Genomic DNA, 22299 nt, shown 5'->3' on the forward strand with positions numbered 1-22299 from the left:
AAATGCAATCAGACATTAAGTTTTCAGTGTCGTTGCTTGAAGAATTTCTGCTCCTTCGATTAATCGATCTGGTTTTGTGTCTCTTGCTGTTTCTGAGAAGAGTGTGTTATTCAATGTATTGAATCCCATAGTAGCTGCTCTCCGTGCATGGCTAAGTCTGAGATCCTGTTTGCACCGTGTCGGTGGGCATTATTTAGATGAATATCACGCACGATTTGATGAACGTTGTACTTCTCTTGGTTTTTCTGGCAAGCCTTGATTTCCAGAAGTTCACTATCCAACTCTTGTCTCCAAGCTGCCACCAATGTTGAAGTCTAGCCATTTTCCAAGGTACTATGCGTAAGGTGTCTCGACTCGAGGCTGAGTCCGAAACACAAAGAACATGTCTATACTTAAAAATAATAGAACAATACTATTATTTGAAATCAAGAACAAAGACTTTCAAATCTATAAGGATCGCCCTCTATCTCAAATCTTCTGCATCATATCACTATTCTAGGCAGAACATCCTAAAACAGACTTTTGCTCAAAATGTCCACCCTCGTTCCTCATATGTGCTCCGAAAATAGTCTGAACTCGCTATTAGAGCCGATCATGTGTTGTTCAGAAGAGGACTGCACCTATTCCTTCGGCCCAGCCTGCGAATCTTGCACCCTCATCCTCAAGATCAGAGAACAAAGACGTCAGAATCTGAGCACAGATCATCACTCAAACAAGCACTCACCGAAGTTTGACGTAAATGCCACAGGACAGCTGTTCTTTGATGGCACTTCTAATGACACGTCTACCAAAGCAGCAGAGGACTTCAATGCTGACCTTGACTCCGAGTTTCAGATCTCAGAAACCAGATCCTTCGACGCAGAACTCCCTTCTTCCGCCTCTTCAAACCTACAAACTTTCAGCTACCCTTACACAGACACAACATCCACAACTCAACCTAACAGTACCGAGACTTCAATCTCCCAAACTCTCGATCCCTGGTTATCAACTCTCTTCGATCACACCCTAGCAGGACATATATCAGGAACTGCTTTTGTCGGTGGAGCCGAGGAACAGAATCCTACTGAGAATGCCTGTCCTTTGTGCTCTAAGCCGGTTGGGGATCCGAGAGATCAGCATCTATTGAGATGTAAGTATGCGCATGAGGAAAGGGAAAGAGAGGAGAGGATGGCTTGGTTGTTGGTACGGGGTCGGGAGTTGAGAGGGAGAAGGTGAGGTGCAGGAAGGTCAGAGAGAGTAAGAGAGTAAGTAGTCTGAGCAAATGCATCGTTATTGTTACTTTGAAAAATTGATACATTCCCTCTCTTTACAGTGTGAAATGATAAACAAAGCGAAATGACGATGATGCTACAATATAAGCTAAGGTACAGCTCTCAAAGAGAGCCTACACCAACAATGTCCCAAACCATCAAATCCACAGCTGACAACTCCAAAACAGTGTATCCGCGGAGTACCTCGACCAAACTTCGAGAACGCTCCACTTATCATAGCTCGTTCCTGACTAACACTTACATCTTGCATTACCGGTAAGTCTCGGTACCTGACCCACGTCATGGCCGAAGTCGGACAGCATCATAGAAAGAAATGATATAAAGTCACATAACATCAACTGCGAACGAAATCAAAACCTCCCAGTAGTAGTGCTTTGTGACCGTACCAACATCCAAAATGCCCCTCGTAAAAATCGACATAATAAAAGGTATCCGCACACCCCAAGAGATCAAAAAACTAGCCGACGTAATCCAACAAGTCATGCTCGAGAAATTCAACGCTCCGCCACGAGACCGGTAAATACCCTCTTCATTTTACCCCTTTCCCATTCTCGCTTACTCAATTCACTTTCAGATATCAAATCATAACGCAACACGAACCCTACGAAATCATCTGCGAAGACACAAATCTCAATTTCCAGCGAACGGATAAATTAGTCTTCATCCAGATCTTCCAGCAGGGACGCGATGCGGAGACGAAGCAAGCAGTGTATAAGGAGCTGCAGAGGAGGTTGGAGGTCGATTGTGGGGTGCCGGGGACGGATTTGATTATTTCTTGTTCGAGGAATGAAAGGGAGGATTGGAGTTTTGGGATGGGGAGGGCGCAGTTTTTGACTGGGGATTTGTGAGGTTGTGGAGGTGACTGAGGATTGTGTTTAGAGATGAGAAAGTTGGAGAGTGGTGATATGGCTTACCAATGTCTGTCTTAGGCTTATGTTCTAAATTCTTAGAAGTGAGTCTAAGCTTTTGTGACTTTTTCTTACCAAATTGTCCAACCCCGAGTCAGACATTCTGTTTTAGCCTTTAATACAAGCACAATGTCGACATCGAGTTCTCCCTGAGAGTGCTATCATTTCCAAACAACGGATTCCTTTTCTATACCTCACCCTCTCTCCTCGCCCCCCAAAATCCCCTCCCATAAGAAACCAATATCTCCTCACCCCTTCTGATCCCCCTCCCTTTCCCACTCTTCCCCTCCGGCAGCACCCAAACCCCCATCCCCCTCTCTTTCCTCCTCTCATCCCACACCTCCCTAAACTCCGCATTCGGCCTCTCCGCCACGCCCCGATAATCGTTAATAAACCTCGCTTCATTGCCCCTCTTATCTGCATCAATACCAATCCCATGTTCTCTATCTAGACTAAGGTCGTAGTTTGATTCTGCGTGAGGGTCAGGATCTGAGTTTGAGGGAGTGGCGTGGATTTCTCCGATATATTGCAGAATGAACGTCGCTGGTTTGAGGTCTCGTGTTGCGAAGAGTCCGGATTGGCCGTTTGTTGGGTGGGAAGGTGAGGTTATGGGCGTTATTCGGACTAGTTGACATGGGCCTCGAGGGGTATTCGTTGGGATGACTGGGATATCTTGAGGTTTTGTTCGGAGGGCTGAGAGATAGGTTGGGGTGAGTGATTTGCTGTATGATGGCGCTCTGAGGTATGGGAGTATCGGCGGCCAGTTCTTGGGAAGGGTATCTTGTTTTGGTGGCATTGTATTTATTGATTTTTAGGTCGAAAGTTTGAGAGAGGAAGGAATACTGATTGACCGAGAGCTTTCCTAGAAACTCTCGTCTTGAGATGTTGGTAGGATCTTGGTGCAGCTTGTTCGGTAGGAGACCGAGAGAAAGAATAAAGACTTGAAAGTACGACTTAAATATAAACCAGCAGGAAGTTCTAGTCTTTCATCCATGATCTCGTGGAACAAAGCACCTTTTATCAATCAGCCTCATCACCTCCGTGAGCTGAGTTAGGATCAGAAGAGAGAGGCTCCAGAAGTCCCCTTAAAAATAGTCTCATAACGTGACAAAATTCGAAACCCTTATCGCAGCCATCAACAATGAAACGAAGTCACCAACAAATGAAGCCATCCGAAAAAAAAGAGATTTGATAAGACTTCGGATCGGATAATCCCGCACCCCGTCCAAACTGTCAAAAACGCCACTGACGCAGCCCAGAATCCGGGTTATGCACTCCATCACAAACTCCCAGGCAGCAATACGTATCAAATAAAGCCCATCCCCAGCATCTAGACTCCCATCTCCGCATCCACTAGCCAAATCCACGTGAGACCCGAATCAAGTTCCTTAGCAGTGTGACGCCATATCAACTCAGGAACCACCAGAGACGGGAAGATCGAAAAGAGATGATTGGAGGTGAACAAGAGTGAGGTCATGCGCCACAGTTCAGGAATCGATATGGCTTGGCAGTGGGGAAGCATAAAGTGCGCGCCACAGCCCTTCCTCGTGCTTGTTTACCTACTTTGTTGAAGAATCCCATATCTGAATTGGATTGCCATCTCTGAAATCGATCGGATTTAGAAGGCACGTACTGTACGTCATTATTGCCGAACTAAATTCTCGGAAAGAAACACGACAACAAACACACAAAACGCACAAATCTACCTACAAACTCGAACAGATCAACCACAAAAGCCGCAAATATGCCTTCCCTCCTAGACTCGATCGGAAACTTCATCTCCTCCATCTTCAACGCCATCATGGCCGTCTTCTCCTCCATCATCGCTGTCTTCCAATCGATCCTCAACACCATCCTCGGCGTCATCCAAAGCACGTTCTCTGCCATGGGCACCATGATCTCCGGACTCGCGCAGACCTTTGAAGGCCTGGTCAAGTTCTTGTTGAGTAAGTTTAACATACCTTCTGAAGGTGAAGAGGCTAATGAGGGGTCGATAGGCAATATCTTGGTCATTGGCGTGGTTGTTGGTGGATTGTTCTTGTATGGTGTTTATCAGCAGAAGAATGGAAGACCTGTTACTGCTGCGCCGGCGAAGAAGACATCCTAAAGAGAAAGGTGTGGTGATGCGGATGGGAAAAGGGGTGGAAGCGAGAGTGGCGATAATGGACGAACGAATCAAGGGATTGCGAATTGGGAATTCTTGCTTGTATGGAATGGGAGGATGCGAATGGTTGCTTAGATAGATACCAAAATGCAAGCAAGTCATGATAGTACACTGTACGGTATATTGGATATTTGTTAAAAATGTTTTGATGTTATGAGGCTCCAAGTGGGGCAGAATTACAACGAAAACAAAGCGTGTATGTGTGCTTTGGTAGCACTGTACTTGACAGCCTAGCTTTTTGGTGTGCCCGTATTGTGCTGGGATACGTGTACCTGGCATATGATGTATACTTGTACTTGGTATTGGTCTCTGTATCCATTTCTATTCCTCGATCCAGGTGCAACTCTCTGATCATGGATATTGCTGGAAACATGGTACGTGAAACAACATAAAGTATTCTTAGAAGTAGGATGTTCATACTCCATAGAACATTCGCTAACATCCGTCAAAGGGGCCGCACTCGCCACTCCGAGATAGGATCTTTGATGGAAATCCAACTTAGCTTTTGGTCCTTCCACCCCATTCTCGGCAGATGTTCCGAGTAAGCACATCGCCCAAGATCTATGGCATACCGATGACAATCCAAAATTTCGTTTCATGACGTTCAGACGACGTCGGCCGGGCCATCATCCACCTAAGCCACGTCTGTAGGAGTCGGCCGGGATCATGTGACTCTCCAGGAAACGCTGAGGGATTTGTGCGATTCGTCCACGGAAATGGACGAGGGGAACAACAACGGTTCCTATGGCGGTGAGAAATGTAACGTGGGGAATTTCATTAGCTTTACATGCAAGTCATTGCAGCTGCTTCCTGTTGCGTATCCTGTCGTCGAGGAAGGGCAAGCAGATAGGAAGATTCTGACCGGTGTCAATAATGGATGCTTGTCAGCGCGGGGGTAAATTCTCGGCTTCCCATTATTCAAGCGGTCGAAGACCAACGAGCCGTGCGACAAGTGTCTCGGTTTCAGTCTTGGCGATTCTGCACCGGTCTCTTGAAGAAATCCTCATCTTGGGGGCATGGCGACTGGAGCGCTAGTGGACTCGTAGAGACTCTAGAGAGACACGTCTCGAAGAGCGTGTGTATCATTCGCGGATTGCCAGCCACCAGAAGAATCATGTCAAAAATTTACTGCTGGCTCGAGTTACCGTATGCAGAAACGCCAATCTCACATCACACACTGTCTGCGTAACCTCATCTCTGACAGTGGTCAAATGTCTGTGTTCCGTAGAATTATCGATATCAGTAGGCTGTGAGGCTTCCGGAGGCAGTGTGAGCAGATGATCATGATGTGTGTGAGAGAAGGCTTTGGGATAGGGAACAAATCCTGAAGTTGGAGCATCCGTATCGAATCGATTCCAAGCAAGCCTTCCGACCCGTATGGATTACGCGGGTTGTGACGGGCAGTCCAGCACAGCCGACTTCTTGACGAGAAGCAGAGAAGTCAAGGGAATCCTTTGTGGCTTCCTGGGGTAAAAAGCTCGACATAATACGGTAAGGCTGTCTCGAATAGGAGATGAATTTGGTCCAGCAGTCTCGATGCAACAAGCTCGAACAGTACAGTCTAAGGATGCATGCTGCACGAGCGAACTGAAGTCCTCAATTCCAGTCAGATGGTCTGCTATGCACCTTTGTCGTCGTACCGCGGAATAATGGGAAAATTGGCCATTCAGTTGAGAGGAAGGCTGTAACTTCCTAGACGACGATGCTGTACCTACGTTGAGAGTAGTCGCAATAGGGCAGCTCGGGAGATGTTAGCTGCTCATAGTTCTGGCGGAGGCCGGCGCAGTAGTACAGTAGTTGTGTAATGAGAAGTCAAGTTTCCAGGCAGATACGAGTAAATAGTTGTAATGATACCGGCGGCTTCTGTACGGAGCATGTGAAGTAATACTTCCCAGAGTGTTTGGCCGGCTGTGTCCAAGCTGGAGAAGAAAGCTGGGAACGTCCAAAGGCGCCGAATCGATCGGGCAAGGACTGGGGCGCAGTCGATGTTGGGTGTGTCTGGGATTACCGTGCTGCAACTGCAGAGACGACGACGTCGAAAGTCGTCTTCTCAGTCATTGACTCGTCGTTTTCCGTGTCGGCAACACAAATTAGATGGGATTGTTTCTAAAACTCTGCACTTGCCTGCATTCTCACTTGATGATGATGACTGCAACCGGAAAACTCTGGTTGAGGAGTGAACATGATTTCTTATTCCTGCTAGCGAGTTGACGTCGTCCTCGGAAGTATTAGCTGTAGGAAGCTGAAGGAGGACGATTGCGGCTCCTGGTATCTGGTCCTGGTTCGTGCTCATCGATCTCGTATGTGCATATTAAACATAGCGTAAGAAGGGCTTTGCAGGTAAGACGGTAATTATAATCGTCCAGCTCCCGTAATGTGTACCATGTGTCGTCCAGTTCAGTTCCGTATTACCAGAATGCATTTCTCTGGTAGGCGCGGGACCCCTAATACCGTAATACTTCAGAGAGAGAACGTATTCGGGATCTGATGCTGTGAAATGGGTAAGTGGTGTTTTATTGGATTGGAGCAGACCGCTGCTTGCTTGCATGCAGATGGAATTATTTGTGGACTGGCGCTTTGGCTTGGTGACAAGAGAGGAGAGGAGAGGAGCAAAGCAGGGCGCCTGAGAAGCACCGGGAACGAAGAAGTTTTCTCCTTCCCCCAGCTCATCAGGAACAAGAAACAGACCTGCATTCAGATTCTGCAACACACAGCAGCAGCAATCCCTCCACGCGCAAAACTTATTTGTGCTTTCTCTTCTTCCTGTCCGACTCGTTGAAGACCACCGTAATTTTCCGTTCCCCCATGCCCTGGCTTGGCCTTGCGTACCATACCCTATCCTAGCCCAGCCTTCAAAATCCCATCACACACGAACCACGACCATCGCCCACCACCACGTCCACAACCCAGAAACTGACTACTGCTCGGGGGCGTGGAGTCAGCAAAATCGGATTCCGCACAGGTCCTTCGGCGAACCCTACGCTCACACTTGTCGCAGTCAGGGCTTGCATCCAGCAGCCATCCCAGCCGATTCACACACTCACTCACTTGTGTCCTAGTCCCCAGGCCGCTGTGGTCTTTTTTGCCTTACCTTACCTTGCCCTGCCCTGCCCTCCTCGCATCTGCACCACCCACCACCGACTTGCCTGCTCTGCCCTCTTCCTCTTCCTCGGCTACCGTACTGCCATATAATAATTCTTAACCTCCCACTTTGTCTCGCTCACACAGCTCTTCTTTCAACTGTTGCCAAACAAAGAGAACATCTCCCATTTTGGTCGCCCCAACCCGAAAGTCGGTGTCGTGCTCTTCAGCCGCGCCGTTCGGTGCCAGGCTCTGCCATTGTAATCTCCTCTCATCGTCTCTTACCGCATCTCTTAGGCGTTGGCTTTCGCGATTTGGAGTACTTGGATATACCACGGTTCTGCTGCATACACATACCCCACGAACGAATTCTTATTCTTATTTTTGTAACGACTCTCTGCGACTCGAGTTCTCGACTCGGCAGTCTCCTTGGACTGCTCACAATTCAATCCCTTCATCTTGAGGGTACTTTTCTTTCTTGGGCAGTCTTTCGACCACTCGCGGTCGTCCGACACGCCACCCATTCTCGATCCTCTATTACATCAAACTCAAGGACAAGATGTTGATCAAGGGCGAAAAGTACGCCTGTGAGGCGTGTGTGAGAGGTCACCGAGTCAGCAACTGCCAGCACTCCGACCGACCGCTGCAGCATATCAACAAGAAGGTATATATACTCTCAATCTCGCTGTCGATCCTTGCTAACTTGCCTTACACAGGGTCGTCCAGTCTCACAATGTACACATTGCCGAACCTTACGCAAGTCTCGATCTGCGCATGTCCGCTGTGACTGTGGCGGAGAGAAGGCACACAATAAGGGAGCTTGTACACATGACAGCGGCGATTCTCAGGGTGAGCTTTTCATGGGACATTTTAGGCATCTCGACAGCAGTTTCTGATCATTAATCTAGCAGATAACTGCTGTTGCAGCCATGGAGCCCGTTGCTCCTGTGCTTTGAAGAAAGAGCATTTGGACCCCGTTCCCGAATCTGACTCGGATGAAACCTCGTCGTCCTCTGCTACCACCAACGAGAAACGTAGACCCCGTGCTCTCACAGCCCAATCCGAGACTGGCTTAACAATTTTCACCAACGGGCACCACAAGCCTATCCACAAGCACAACAACATGGCTCACAAATGTGGTCTACCTTACGTCGTACCCAGAGCACACTCGATCCACGGTCCCTCGCCTGCTGGAATGGCAAATAGATCTGTTGACAACCTACCCCATACGAGCACAATTGATGCACTGCACAGTGATTCGCATATTAAGGACTCAATGGTCAGCGCTCAGCAGGAGCAGCGTATGGTGAAGTCGGAACATGGGTCACCTCTTCTAAGCCCAATATCCAACTTGGATCAGCTAAACGGCCAACTTCCTCCGCTGGATCTGAGCAGCATTCCTGCAGATTTCTACTCGTTGCAAAACATCGATGGATTCTCATCGATTCCTGATCATGAGCAACCTATGTTCTCTGCTGGACTAAGCTCCGCATCAATTGATTGGTCACACTACGACGGCCTGGACTTTAATAGTGACAATTTTGGTGCCTCGTCGTACAGTCAAGCTCCATCTTTCACTGGTTTTGATTTCAGTAGCATCGATCAACCAGCTCTCACAACCACATCAACATCTGGAGAGATATCCGAGGTTGAAGATTTTGTGCCACTGAACGATAATACTGGAAGCCGACCAAGCCTACTCAACCAGCAGTATGGTTCCGACTTCGACACCTCAGATTTCGGTGGTGATATTGACGGTTACCGCCTCAGCACTGCCTCCTCATACATCGGTATGCCCCAAGCTCAGATGCTTGCAAGCAACAACCTCGATGCCCTCGACATGGATTCATTCCTCAAGGGCGCTGCGACCTCGAATGGATTTCCAACTGGAAACCACGGTCTTCCCATGACCAACTATAGCGAGGAGGGCAAGGTCGGACAAACTTCGTCTCCTTTTGACGAGGGTACAAATTATCAACTTCTTGACGATGAAGATACATTTTGGATGAACGGCACTTACCCGTCAAGTGGTATTCCACAGAACACTGGCCGGAGTGAAATGCCGGAAGAGAATGTTTGGGCTCAATAACACATGTGGAGAGGCAAAAGGCCTTCGACGAATGGGTATCTCTTTTTTGGATCAATCCGCCGACGACTCGATGAAATGTTTGTATACAGTATGACAGCATTGTTGAACTCACATGCAGAGTTTTGAAAGATGTTCATAGATTTTCAATGTCACATATTGCACATAACGCACGTACACATATACTTTTTGAGAGAAACCTTTTTCTAGACCCCTGCCAAGACTTTTAGCAGACGCTTTCACAACCCTTGAGGAAGTAGATCGTCTAAATAAGTAAGCGTGAGAAGACAAGAGCATGTGATGAAAAATACATAACGATAATGATTTTGACGTGAAAACATGTTTTGAATATCCTTTGTTTCACACTTGTGATCATCGACTGACTTGCTGGATCGAGTTCGAGGCACCGAATGGCGGTATGTTTTGTTGATATGCAGCTCACGACTCGGTCGGAGGTCCGCTAATGCGTCGGACCCGCAAGATCTCAATGAGGCAATGCGATTAATCTGAAGGCTCCCCAGATTTTACCAGAAAAGACCATAAGGACCCTGCATCTGGCCTATTGATGATACGGATTCAAATAAGCATAAACCATCGGACCGTTCAATGTCAAATGTGTGTCTGCGTCTGCTTCGTTGGAATATTTCTTTCGATTAAAGAGATCCTCATCGACTGCCGGTCGCTCATCTGCTTCGCTCTCGCATGTGCCGACGCTTTCGCGATGCCTGTCCTGTCTCTTGATCAAATGACATGCATGAGCTCTAGACGCACACCCCAAATCCATGGATGGATGATTCGACGCCGGAAAAGAAATTGGTATCGGGTGCAATATTTCTCCGAAGGCCCCAATTGAACCCTGGCTATCTGATACTAGTGGTGCAAATCATCGAGAGATGGCGGTAACTCTTTATCTTTCTCGAGAAGATCGTTCTTGTGCCGGACAAAGCTTCACTTGAAGCGGAGAAAAGTATGTAGCTGCTGCAGCAACACCCCTCACCTCTCCTGCTGCCCCCATGCTCGTTTCCCCAAACTGAAACATTATTCCTTTCGGTCTTCAGAAACATTTCACCGAGGGCTTCCCCTCATTCTGCAAATTCGATGCCAAGAAGAAACACTTTGGATCTGATATTGAAGACATAGACCTGCCCCGCCGGGAAACGGCCACGGAAAGGGCGCGTTGCTTAGGGTTTGACGTCGCATGATGCCTCCCCCACAACTTTCTGCAGCACGACCGACAGACAGACGGAAGATCCAGTATCTTCATCCGGCTTAACAGGCTACATTCTTGCGGCAGAACTGCGCAACTGAGCTGCCAGCACCTAGATCAATTAGGATAGGTCCAGCATTTTAGGCTTAACCTGTACAGAGCTCTCAACCCCATATTGGACTACGGCCGAACCAACTCCGTGCAGAATCTAGCTGAAAAGGAGTTTGTTTGGGAGTGGGAAGTGTGGAGAGGATGTGCTCGTCTCCAAAACATCGCTGGCAGGGCTTTGAACAAGAACGAGCATTGAGGAAAGGAGAGGCGCTGGACGTTGCGATTCAGCCAATCACGGGGACTGTTCTTGCGGTATCCCATCGTCAAAGCAGAGCAGAAGCAGAACAGCCCCCGTTTGATGCAAGGGCAGCCGAAGCTGACCCCGGCTGTTCCGATTCTCTTCTACTGATGGTGGTGCTTTGACTGGACGGGCTCAGCCTTTAAGAAGTGGTGAAATCCTCCGAAGCTTCCCGTGATCCAACTCCTGGTATCCCCCAGACTCCTTCATTTGGCATGCCTTCTCGACCTTGACCTGCAATCAATAATAAAGGCGTGCTCCAACATCCACGCGGTACCGATCGGGCATCCCAGCCTGGGCAATCTCCCGGTTCTCCCATCACAGGCGCAGCAGGCAGCGGTGATTCGGTACAAAGCAGGAGATAGATGTGATCGCTCCCATCATAGCGAAGTCCTATAAAGTTAACAACAACAAACGATCTCGAGCAGCAGCAGCCAGCAGCGGTATCGGATTTCGAGGTCCAGGTGAATTTAGAACGAGCAGCAGCAGGACCAGAAACCGAAGGAGCATTCAGCCCGGAGTTTCCCCCTTGCTCGCTACGGAAGCGCTATTCTTTTTCCGTACTAGCGTCCTCAGGCCGGCAATCCACAGTCTTAAATGGTTCTTCAGCCATTCTCGTAACAAAGTTGATCCAAGCCCGAACATCAAACTCGCAAAGAAACAACATCCCAACTGCGTCTTTGTTCCGTTGAAGGAGGCGATTGTGCCGCCGATCAGGTACCGTTGGATCGCATGCTTAATCTGTAGCCGCCTGTGAAACAAGTAAGTTCATTGAGGCAGAATTCGTGGCGTGAGAGCGAGTGCAGCTGTGCGCCATCTGCGACAGCTTTCTCCCGAGCCACAATAAAGTACGGGACGGTACTTTTCAATAAACAATATCAACACAACGCTGACTTGTTTTCCCCAGGCCTGTCGTACCCCGCTCGCCCGCGCTCATGACGAGCAGTTAAGCATACCACATCCCGACCGACGCGCCAAATATGCAGTCGTATCCTGATCCCAACGCGGGTGCTGGTGCTGGAGGAGCCCCGTTCTCCTACTCGACTTCAGGTCAGCAACAGTCTGGCGTCCCAAATCCCGATGAACTTCAAATGAACGCACAACTTGCCAGGCTCGAGCCCGTTATGAATGCTAGCCCAGGTGGAAATATGGCTTCCGAAAGTCAAGACCCACGCGGTTCCAGCCAAGGAAACGTAAATCATCAGTACGAGCATGGCTTGCCCCATGCCGGACAGATGCAATCGCTACATGGCCCCATGGACCAGATGGGAGCGTATGATGGCTCACCGGATGGTTCAATGGCACCGAGAAAGAGATCGAAAGTGTCGAGAGCTTGTGATGAATGCCGGCGCAAGAAGATCAGATGTGACGCGACGGGAGAGTCGGACAATGAACAGTGCTCGAACTGCAAACGCGTTGGGACCAACTGTCAGTTCAGTAGAGTTCCAATGAAGCGCGGACCGAGTAAAGGGTATGAACTTTTGAAAAATATTTTTTGGGTGAGTGCGGAGCGCTGACTGACGTGCGTTAGCTACATCAAGGAGTTAGCTGATCGCTTGAACACGCTTGAAAGCGCGGTGCACGCTGGCGAAGTGCCTATGAACTTCTTACATCAAGAAAGTCCAACGCAGAGGCGACCATCCGAAGAATACTCCCCACCACCAAACCCAGAGACACGAAAGCGAGGGCACTCAGCGGTGTCCAACGACTATACTCCGAGTCGACCAGCAAATTGGAACTCTCCAGAAACACGTCACGTACCGCACCCTCCTCCGGCAACATATCAACCACAAGCAGGTTTCTTCAAGGACTCAGATTACGCTTCTAACGGGCTCCAACAGCCGTCGAGCTGGAAGATGGCTCCGGAACAGCACTTGCAAGACGCGTCCACTTTCGTGGTTACACAAGATGTCAACTCTGAATACGCTCATGGTTGGGACGAGTCCATTATCGACGGGTATGGCGTTGCCCAAAGAACGTTCTAATAGCGAGCACGATGCTAACATTGACATAGATATTATCAACATATCCACCCCACATTTAAGATCCTGCAGAATGACAAGTCGAAACTACGTGTTAGACTAGACGTATGCCCAGGCTCTTTGAAAGCAGCTTTCTATGAAGCCATCCAAGTTGCTGTCCGATCCTTGCCTGCATCTTCGCAACGTCCCGCCGAGTTGCCAAGAGTAAGAAGAGCTGCACAACTTCTTCATTCCGCTCGACTTGAAAATTTTCCTCCATCTTTGTCCACGGATTTGATCTGCCTCCAAGCTATGATTCTTCTAGCAATTGCCACGGCAGATTCTCCTGCAATCATCTTGAGACCACAACCTACGTCGCCAAAGTCGAGCTTAGCAGACGCCATCGAAGTTGCGTACGCAATGAGACTCCACCAGTATAAGCCTCAGGCTCTAGGAGAAGACCACGATTCGGATGACAAAATCGCTCGACGACTTTGGTATACGTTGGTGTCTTTGGATCGATGGTACGCTGCGAGCACCGGCAGACCTGCCTTAATTCCTGACTCTATCGTCATTGTGTGGCCAGAGGATCAATTCATGTTGGGAGAATCCTTTTACCATATTGCACGTAAGTTCTCCCTTCCCGAAGTTGATTTTGGGAATCTAAACACTTTAGGTATGTCCCTGGTTTTGGAACACACATCTCGTGTCCTCTCTCCACGGCCTGACTTGCCTCCAATGAACTTTAACCCGCCTGTCTACGGCAGTATCCTCAGAGGAGAGCTAGAAAGATTGCGAGAGTCGTTCTCTGGCTCTCTCTTCCCTCCCACACAAGCACCGGTCCTTCACATATGCTTCTGGCACATGCGTATCCTCATCGAATTGACTCTCGAGGAGTCAACACCTACTGCAATGGCCGATGCAGTTCTAAACCTCGTCACCCAACTTAACCGTCATGTCGGCGTCTTCAGCCCACTCATCCACTACTGCCTGGCCCTGGCCGCACTGACGCTCATTGAATTACTAGAATATGAGGAGACCCGAAATGATGCCGAGCTCGCCTTGAAGAGTTTACTGAATACTCGTGTGGCCTATTCGAGTTGGGACACGCCTGTACGTGAGATGATCACCAATCGGTTGCAACGTCCCAGCAGCGCCTCGCTTGGCATGTCCTCGTCCGCGGCTGAAAGCAGCAAGCATGCGGCGGTCGCGTCACAAAGCCTCCAACGTCTTGCGGATCTTGCAACTGCAACCGGAGGCCGCGAGGTCGGGGGCGGTGAAGACAGAAATGAAGGTGAAAAGGGTACCATTCCGGCCGCTGCATCGACACCGGCATCCGCTCGAAACCTTTATCCCTACTACAGCAATCTACGACGAGTTGTAGGCGACGGCATTCTCAATGCTTTTATGATCGGTGGCGAGTCGGCCCGTTAACTCAACCTCTTTTGTCTTCCTTCGGATTTTCGTGGCGCAGGGCACAAGCATCATCTCATCAATTGATTTTTCTTAAGGAGTAAGGAGGCATTTTCTACGAACGAAAATGCGGCGTTATACCCTGGAGCATGTGTACTAGTTTGATTCAATGATTTCTTCTTTTTGGTTTACTTTCTCTTCAACTTACATACTTCGACGAGACAAAACTCGACAGGGGATGATGATTGGGAGCCAATTTTTCCGCTTACGATACGTGCATGCATGGATGGGTGGGAGGGAATAGCATTGAAAGTGGAGTTCTTCGTCCTTTTTCCCGAGCTGCAGTTGTGGTTGTTGGTGCCTCTGGCCCGAACCAGTAAACTGGAGAAAGTCTGGACGAAACCAGGACTTTCTGTGCGGAATGTATGATAGTTAAGATGCATCGGGGAGGTTGCATTTGATACCACGTGATTGGTGGCATCACTGGGGAGAGCATGGATTTTAAGCAATGGAAAAAATAAAAAAATTCCTATGTCCAATGTTCAGAAGCGAAGTGTACTTTATGAGTGTCAATCACCCAGCAAAAGTGATACAATCACACCCCAAAAAGAGCTGGAAAATAAGATAATATTGTCCCAGAACTTGGTAGACAACAGAAACGGGATCAGTCCCGAGTGTAACTTAAGATCTGAGAGATGGGCCAATGTGCAGCTTGATATCACCCACCTTCTATTCCCAATACAAAGACGAATTTCTACACAACCCATCCAGCCTACCCCGTCCTAACATCCCTCTTCAAACTATACTCATAATGCCACCCACTCCTCCCCATATCCTCCCTAACCCTATAATTCTCCTCCGCATCCTCCAGCACCTGCATATCAACCTCCACAACACTCATCCCCTCCCCCTGCCCCAACTTCCCCAACGCCCCCTTAAACGGAACAGCCACCTGACTCAACCCCAGAAACCCCCCCTTCTCGATCCGCGTCCCCTCCGGGCCCCCCGCATTCGCAAAGACCACCATACACGTATTCTCAAACGTCCTACTAACCAACGTACTCTCCAAAAACAACTTCTCACTCAACGGATTCGCCTTGAGACCCGCTTCATTACAATCACTTAGGTTCCAGAACGTGGGGATGATAATCGTCTTCGCGCCGCCGGCGATCAGTTCGCGGAAGGCTTCGGGGAACGCGAGGTCCCAGCAGATCAGCATGCCGCACTTGCCGAGCGGGGTGTCGAAGGCGGCGTGCGGCGTATGGGAGGAGGAGGTTAGGTGCGGGCGTTCGGGGTGCCAGAGGTTTTTCTTGGTGTAGGAGGAGAGGATGCTGCCGGTGGAGGAGATGAAGTATGCTACGTTGTGCAGCTCGTCGGGGGAGGTGTCTGAGGTGTGTTTTTCGACTATGGTGCCCGGGACGATGTTCACTGTTGTTGGGGTGTTAGTAGGAGGTTTGTTATTAAAGAAGGATTGGGCTCTTGAGAATAGAGGTAGGCTTGAAGCAACGTACTTTTCAATTCTTTAGCCAGTTGGCAGTAAGCCTCTAAATACGTCTTGTACTCCGCACAAAGAGGGATGAACTCGGGTGATTCAGGGACCCAGGACTATATTACTTAGCTTTCATCTCTCTTCTCAATCTTCAAAGCTTACAGTGAGATGGTATTCCGGCAACACAGCGAGATCACAGCCCTGAGCTGCTGCTTCCCGGAGGAAAGTCACGGCTTTGGCATGATTGCCCTTTTGGTCTAGAGGCTGTGGGTGTTTGGTTAGCAATGGGGTTTGTTTTTCTCTCGAGGATGTAATTTTACTCAAGTATGACTAGCAAAGGTTTGAAACAAGATGTGATAAATCAAAGCAAGAACTCAAATCATTGAAGGAAATGCAAATCAGCTGACTACTGAGGGGTAGCTTTTCACCAGCAGGTAAACAGAAACAATACAATTGAAACAGATAATATGGAATAGACATGCCTTCGGATACAATTGAATAACAGCAATCTTATACACAGGCGCCATATTCTTTCTTTCCTTACTCGTGTGAAGAGAAGGGCAAGTCCTGACATAAACGTCTAGAGATATGACAGAGCTAGCTATCCCAATGAGGAAGGTATTGCCAGAAGTGGGGTATACTCTATCTACACCCTCTTGAATTCTATTCTTAACCCACATACAGACATTCACATCAAACTCAAGACAAAAAGTAGGTAAAGCCGATGGATTGAATCCACTGACCACCAGTATTACTCCCTTACTCTCTCTACATACTACGTGTATCGTACTTCTACTATACAACCCCTCCATCGCAAGCTATGCACGACCACAAAAAATCGATCGAAGTCCAGAGCAATAGACTACCCGCACTGCTTGCTATGTATGCCCTCTTTACGCCATAATAACCCCCGCTCCCATGATTTCGTGAATTGCAACCAGTGACCTGGCCACCTATGTGTGCGTCTAAACTCCGTAACCTTGCGAAATCATCATACATAATCATCTCTCTGATGCGGACAAAGTCGACGCATCTAACATCTTTCTCTCACCACTGCTCATTCCTGAGTCTTATCTGTCACATCCTCCACCTGGCGGTCTTCAATTGCGGGAGTTTCTTCCACCGAATTGTCCTCCATACCTTGGACACCAAGCTTATTCTCAGCCTCCGACTGTGCGTTGAGTCGCTCATCGTGGATTAACGGCTTCCTCGGCTCCATCGGCTCCATTCTGGGCGTAACTGACCCAGATTCGCTGCTGTTTAGAGAATCCATATCGGGCTGGGAGACTTCTCGTCCGGGTGGAAGTTGAACCGGAGTCTTCTCTGAAGGGAAAGTCGACGCTCGCAAGATAGAAGGCTGATTTCGATGAAACCACCCGCCTTTCTCCCAACCACCAGGATGATATAGACAAGAATTCCTAGTATTCTCCACAACAATTCCCTCGAGCAATACGTTGAGACGTTTGAAATCAATAGGCTTCAAAACCCAACCATCAAATCCTGCATTGATGTATGTTTGTCGTTCACGCTCGACTAAGGACGCAGAAACGGCAAAAATAGGAACTCGGCCGTTTGCAGATGCTCGAGGGGAGAGACGGCTATCGGGGTGACTTTTCTCATGCGAGCGAATCATCTTCGTCGAAGTGAGGCCATCTACGATTGGCATCTTGATGGGCGTTAGCATTGAAGACTATATTGTTGATTGTGATTGTACTTACCTGCATATCCATGAGCACCACATCGAAGAAAGCAGGCTTTTCTCCATAAGCACTAGCGCAATCTTCTCCATTGACGGTGTGGTGCACTTCATGTCCGATCTTTTCCAATCGCTTCTGTATTATTTTGCTGTTGACAGGGTCGTCCTCTGCAACCAGAATTTTCAAGTGCTCTGCGTTCGGTGTCTTCGGCCTAGAAGAAGTAGATTCTCTGTGTGCATTCGTTTTGCCCTGCTTGTCTGGAATATCAAACAAAACTCGGGAGGCGGAATGAGGGTATTCCACTGTCGGGGATTCCATGAATTCGTCAGGCATTCGGACGGCTTTCAACAGGGTCTTGTTATCAGTAACGAACTCAGATCCAGAAGGACCCTCTAAGTTGGTACGTAAATGTTCCGGTGCTCCGTAAGATCTCGAACGAGTCAAGTGTCCGGGCCTGTCGGCGGAGGCCCGAACCGAAGACTGACCTCCATAGCTACCAGCGCTCTTACGGCTGTGAGTACTACTCCCCTTGCTGGCTGACCTCTGGAGGCTGCGTTCTTCAGATTCCGCTTCGCCCACTGCCAGTGGAGTAGAGATGGCATCGATGAGTCGATCAACGTCACTCTTCTTGCTTGCGTTGCTTCCATTACTGGAACCACTTCGATGACTGCGCATGCTTGCGATTTCCTCGAGACTGCGTTTGCGAACGACGCCATCTACCCTCAAAGAGCTTACTTTATCAACAAGAGTAACCTCTCCTTCTGTAGCAGCCGGTGGAGGCGTTGCAACAGACGGTACGACAGAGGCGGTTTTCGGGCGTCCAGACTTGTCTTCAGTAGAGGCATCCTCATTCGGCAGTGCGAAAGGCAGCTGTATCACGAAGCGAGAACCTTTGTTTTCTTCCGACTTAAGTCTCAGCTGTCCGTCCATGTTTCGTACGATCCTAGCAACCATCGCTAGACCGAGGCCCAACGTACGATTATCCTTGTTCGGGGGTAGTTTGGCAACAGAGTCATCTGGTGTTTCGTCGAAGAGATAATCGCCATCAGTACTCACTTGTTCCAGATCTCTGAATAGGGCGTCGAGTTTTTCGTTTGACATCCCGGCCCCACTATCTTGGACGACGATTTCGACTGTAGCCCTATCTTCTTGTACTTCTTGAAGCCAGACTTCAACACGAATCCAACCACTAGTTGTGTGTTGCATAGCATTGGCTGTGATGTTGGCGATGGCTTGCCTTACACGACGCTGATCGCCGTGAACGAGTTGGGGTACACCAGGCTGCTCGATAACATCGTACTCAATGCCTTTCCTCTTAGCCTCGCTTCTGAACGAATCTGTAGCTTCGCGGATGGTGGCTGAAAGATCAAAAACCTCGTCCTTAATCAGGTCTTGGCCTTCCTCGGTCTTTGTCAGATCAAGGAGGTCGTTGATGACATAGATCAGGGACTTCGATGCCGAATGGGATTTTGCAAGATTATCTCTCGTTTCCTGATCAAGAGCACCTTCGAGCGCTAACTCGAGATAATTGATAATAGCGTTCAGTGGAGTTCGAACTTCGTGAGCAGAGTTGGCCAATAGAAGCCTTGTCAATTGACTGCTTTGGAGAGCGGCTTCTTTCTGCCGCCATACCTAAAGAGAGATGTTGGTAACTGAATGAAACAGATTGATCGCGGAAATAGACTTACCTCGATGAACTTTCCATACACGAGACAGAGAACAGCAGCAGTTTCGACCTGCTCTTCAGTCCATTCTCGACACTTACCGACAACAGTTTCACTCCACGTCTTGAAGCTTTTGCGTGGTTCTAGATAGCCTTCTGTGCCCTCCTTTATGAATTTTTCATATGGATTACCAGCCCATTTCACCTGAATTTTCCCAGTGAGTATAGTAACACAACATACGCCATGGGAGATGTGATGAAGACCTACCTCTTTGACCTGACCTCTGCGGAAGAAAACGATGAAGTCACTACCTCCGACGCTTAATGGGACAAGAAGAAGACCTGCAATGACATCGAAGCCTGGAGGATAACGCAAGTCTGGAAAATCCTCTCGAAAATCTTGGGACGTAATGACAGAGGTGATCTTGCGCAGACGAAGGTATTCCAACATAGCAAGTGCCTCCTGTGACTGATCGAGTTTGCCGAGAATCTTGGTCTCTCCTTTAATTGAGAGTAAGCCAAAATCGGCATCGAAAAGTTTGAGGAGGTCGTCGGAAGAGGCGATAATATAGCCAGATGGATTGGCTTCAGTTGGGACCGTATTGATAAGCTTGCGAGCTTGTAAACGAGAAGCATACGACAACCTTTCTATATTCCTCGAAGCTGTGTCTCCAACCAAACGGCACATCTTTCTAATCGGAAATGAAACACGCATCCCCTTGTGACCGTAAGAGTGGCAAGCAATCAGACCCCATAATTCATTAAAGGCATTGATCGAGATACTCATGCTAGCGCGAACAGCCATATTTGCAAGATATTTAATGTGAATAGGGGACTAAACTCGGGGTTAGCACACTTCTCGTACCATCTGAAGGTCCCAAGGACGTATGAGTGATCCAGTGATGCTTGTCGATGGAATGGCGATGCCGAGTCTCCAGGTTATATAGATAGTGAGAAGAAGAAGGTGACTTACCATGGCTCGTAAGTAGCTGAAAGAAAGATCCAGGGGTGTCTCCAGATCTTCTACGCTGCGACAAACCAGTCGTGCCGTCTCTAGATCTCGATCATAGAGTAATCGGACCTTGTTAACTTTATACAAATCGCGGGCCTGCTTTGGAATATCCGAGGCAGGAAAGTTAAGGCCTTTGTAGAGATCCTTGGTAGCCCTAGGGTCGACAAGTTCCGTCACAACTCGGCCATTAAAACCTGCGTCGAATTGATATATCATAACTCGATGGAACCCAGTAAGCTCTTTAACCACACCAACCAAGATTTTCAGAAACTTGTCAAGATTAGGAGCCGATGCCAACTGTTCTTGAACCTGAGACATAATGTTGAAGACTTCCATCGCCGCAGCTTCTCCTTTGCGCTTCCTTGCGCTTCGCAGAACTCGTAAGGGCTTACTGCCGATGTTCGTACTCTCGGCATATTCTTCTTGAGTTGGCTGGCTGTCTAGTGTATCTTCCGGAGGCTCTGGCGTATCACTGCTTGGAGGTGTCAAGGGGTTCACCTGATCATCGTCCAGTTCAAATTCACATATGATGAGATCAGGGTGTGCAGGATTGATGTGCATAGCACACCACAGTTTCTGATTTCTCTTGCCCGACTTTGGCGGCTTGATGGAGATGGTAAAGACTTCAGGTCCGTTTGTTGCAGGATCGGCTTCCTCGTCGCGAATGAAATCAACATGATCCAGAAGATTGTCCGTTTGCTCCTCGCTGAGAATATCGGTAAAGCTTGTTAACTTGAAGAGTTCCTGGGGATGGTAGCCAATCATTCGATGTGAGTTCTCACTGACTACTCGAACCAGCAGTTGACCTTCCTCTTTTTCTTCCAATGCCATCAGCAGACCAAAGGATTGCACAGCTCCAGGAATGTGGATCCTGCGAAAGGTTAGCAACCACTGGCATAAGATGTTGATACGGAACCTACGGCTCGTCTTCGCAGCGCTGCAATGTCTCCCCATCACGACCAGTAATGACGGCGTGGCCTTCTGCTGTTATGATATGCTTAAACCTCGCAGTAACAAGGCCTGTAATACTATCTTGATCGGCGCCGCTGCGACTACCCACTGAAGGAGTATTCGTCGTACGAGTCCCACTAGCATTTTCAGAATTCCGAATGTCATTAGATCTTTCTGACCCAGCGTCACTAAACAGCTGCATTCTGCTACCTCCTCCATATCGATCGGATTCGGTATTTGAGTTCGAGAAGGACGCCTTTCGATCACCTCTGGACCGCTCTTGGGACGAGCGAGACTCATATTGTTTTCTGGGCCGAGGGGTTGGTCTACCATCTGCCTCAGATATAGACTGGCCGCCAGAACGTTGTCTTTCGCGAGGTGTCCCAGCAATGTCATGGCCTGCCGTATTTTGAGGTATGATTCCAGCTGGAAAATAGTCTTGCTCGCTCGAGTTCCGTGGTTGGATTATACTTGGCGTCTGAGTAGCATCCACACTGACCACACTTCTGATGGGAAACACACGATCACTGAGTGTACCTGGGCTTCCAAGTTGTTTGTCCGAGCTTGCACTCCAAGAGGAATAGCCGTCGTGAGCCGGGACCGGGACGAATTCCTTGTGAACATCTGAGGACCATAATCGGGGCGGCTGGGCTTGTGCGGCTGCTTTTGGAGAGACTGACTGTCTTCTTGAAGGTATCTCATTGGCCTCAGGAGAATCTGCGTTCTGCCGAGGAAGTTCAACCGTGAGGGGGGACTCGACGCCTTTCGTATGATCCTCCACCACTTTGTCACCTCCCCCGGGCCACATCTTGAAGACTTGAGGGGAGCTCTCAGCCTCCTACTGTTGAATCCTCACTGGATGAGAAGATTTCTTGCGAAGCGGACCTTAATTGCAGCACTCGAATATGTATTGATTTACGCGCAGTATGCATTAAGCTTTGTCTGCAGGTCTCTGTGCTAATCGTCGTTCGGGAACGTGTTCGTATCTCAGGAACAAAGGAGAGGCTTCTCTGACTGTCGATCGGCGCAAGCACAGCGAAATCGTCC

The 22299-nt window shown here is 48.8% G+C and overlaps 8 protein-coding genes across 8 annotated transcripts; 5 read left to right on the forward strand and 3 right to left on the reverse strand.

Moving 5' to 3' along the window:
• Window positions 1-333: 333 nt before the first annotated feature.
• On the forward strand, window positions 334-1317 carry LY89DRAFT_713605 (uncharacterized protein; the record flags this gene model as incomplete). Its single annotated transcript, XM_018218065.1, has 2 exons — window positions 334-1129; window positions 1313-1317. Exons 1-2 carry the CDS (start codon window positions 532-534, stop codon window positions 1315-1317), a joined length of 603 nt encoding a protein of 200 aa, XP_018077422.1. The 5' UTR covers window positions 334-531.
• Window positions 1318-1442: 125 nt separating this feature from the next.
• LY89DRAFT_166356 (Tautomerase/MIF) lies at window positions 1443-2243 on the forward strand. The gene is made up of 2 exons (XM_018205529.1): window positions 1443-1787; window positions 1846-2243. Exons 1-2 carry the CDS (start codon window positions 1669-1671, stop codon window positions 2117-2119), a joined length of 393 nt encoding a protein of 130 aa, XP_018077423.1. The 5' UTR covers window positions 1443-1668; the 3' UTR covers window positions 2120-2243.
• A 123-nt stretch (window positions 2244-2366) lies between these two features.
• Window positions 2367-2975, reverse strand: LY89DRAFT_573978 (SET domain-containing protein; the record flags this gene model as incomplete). Its single annotated transcript, XM_018208714.1, has 1 exon — window positions 2367-2975. The coding sequence occupies one exon, from the start codon at window positions 2973-2975 to the stop codon at window positions 2367-2369; it is 609 nt and encodes a 202-aa protein (XP_018077424.1).
• Window positions 2976-3461: 486 nt separating this feature from the next.
• On the forward strand, window positions 3462-4451 carry LY89DRAFT_679884 (uncharacterized protein). Its single transcript, XM_018213960.1, has one exon. It carries the CDS (start codon window positions 3924-3926, stop codon window positions 4284-4286), a length of 363 nt encoding a protein of 120 aa, XP_018077425.1. The 5' UTR covers window positions 3462-3923; the 3' UTR covers window positions 4287-4451.
• A 3532-nt stretch (window positions 4452-7983) lies between these two features.
• Window positions 7984-9513, forward strand: LY89DRAFT_693360 (uncharacterized protein; the record flags this gene model as incomplete). Its single annotated transcript, XM_018216629.1, has 3 exons — window positions 7984-8088; window positions 8141-8273; window positions 8336-9513. The coding sequence occupies 3 exons, from the start codon at window positions 7984-7986 to the stop codon at window positions 9511-9513; spliced, it is 1416 nt and encodes a 471-aa protein (XP_018077426.1).
• Window positions 9514-11589: 2076 nt separating this feature from the next.
• Window positions 11590-14583, forward strand: LY89DRAFT_166528 (uncharacterized protein). The gene is made up of 4 exons (XM_018205532.1): window positions 11590-11914; window positions 11974-12537; window positions 12598-13023; window positions 13081-14583. Exons 2-4 carry the CDS (start codon window positions 12047-12049, stop codon window positions 14459-14461), a joined length of 2298 nt encoding a protein of 765 aa, XP_018077427.1. The 5' UTR covers window positions 11590-11914; window positions 11974-12046; the 3' UTR covers window positions 14462-14583.
• A 388-nt stretch (window positions 14584-14971) lies between these two features.
• On the reverse strand, window positions 14972-16501 carry LY89DRAFT_635218 (carbon-nitrogen hydrolase). Its single transcript, XM_018211434.1, has 4 exons — window positions 16412-16501; window positions 16092-16193; window positions 15952-16045; window positions 14972-15868 (listed from the first exon to the last, which is right to left on the reverse strand). The coding sequence occupies exons 1-4, from the start codon at window positions 16454-16456 to the stop codon at window positions 15213-15215; spliced, it is 897 nt and encodes a 298-aa protein (XP_018077428.1). The 5' UTR covers window positions 16457-16501; the 3' UTR covers window positions 14972-15212.
• Window positions 16502-16986: 485 nt separating this feature from the next.
• Window positions 16987-21454, reverse strand: LY89DRAFT_574090 (putative cyanobacterial phytochrome B; the record flags this gene model as incomplete). Its single annotated transcript, XM_018208721.1, has 6 exons — window positions 16987-17595; window positions 17648-19258; window positions 19315-19494; window positions 19558-20124; window positions 20263-21172; window positions 21222-21454. The coding sequence occupies 6 exons, from the start codon at window positions 21452-21454 to the stop codon at window positions 16987-16989; spliced, it is 4110 nt and encodes a 1369-aa protein (XP_018077429.1).
• Window positions 21455-22299: the final 845 nt, after the last annotated feature.

This window comes from Mollisia scopiformis (genome assembly GCF_001500285.1).
Source record: "Mollisia scopiformis unplaced genomic scaffold LY89scaffold_2, whole genome shotgun sequence".
NCBI classification, from domain to species: Eukaryota; Fungi; Ascomycota; class Leotiomycetes; order Helotiales; family Mollisiaceae; genus Mollisia; species Mollisia scopiformis.

Coding starts and splice junctions, on each gene's coding strand:
- LY89DRAFT_679884 (XM_018213960.1), top strand. CDS start 3,924: ATGCCTTCCCTCCTAGACTCGATCGGAAACTTCATCTCCTCCATCTTC.
- LY89DRAFT_166356 (XM_018205529.1), top strand. CDS start 1,669: ATGCCCCTCGTAAAAATCGACATAATAAAAGGTATCCGCACACCCCAA. Junction 1,788..1,845: donor AACGCTCCGCCACGAGACCG/GTAAATACCCTC, acceptor ATTCACTTTCAG/ATATCAAATCATAACGCAAC.
- LY89DRAFT_166528 (XM_018205532.1), top strand. CDS start 12,047: ATGCAGTCGTATCCTGATCCCAACGCGGGTGCTGGTGCTGGAGGAGCC. Junction 12,538..12,597: donor AAGCGCGGACCGAGTAAAGG/GTATGAACTTTT, acceptor GACGTGCGTTAG/CTACATCAAGGAGTTAGCTG. Junction 13,024..13,080: donor GACGAGTCCATTATCGACGG/GTATGGCGTTGC, acceptor ACATTGACATAG/ATATTATCAACATATCCACC.
- LY89DRAFT_635218 (XM_018211434.1), bottom strand. CDS start 16,456: ATGGCGCCTGTGTATAAGATTGCTGTTATTCAATTGTATCCGAAG. Junction 16,194..16,411: donor TTATTCAATTGTATCCGAAG/GCATGTCTATTC, acceptor AAACACCCACAG/CCTCTAGACCAAAAGGGCAA. Junction 16,046..16,091: donor TGCCGGAATACCATCTCACT/GTAAGCTTTGAA, acceptor TAAGTAATATAG/TCCTGGGTCCCTGAATCACC.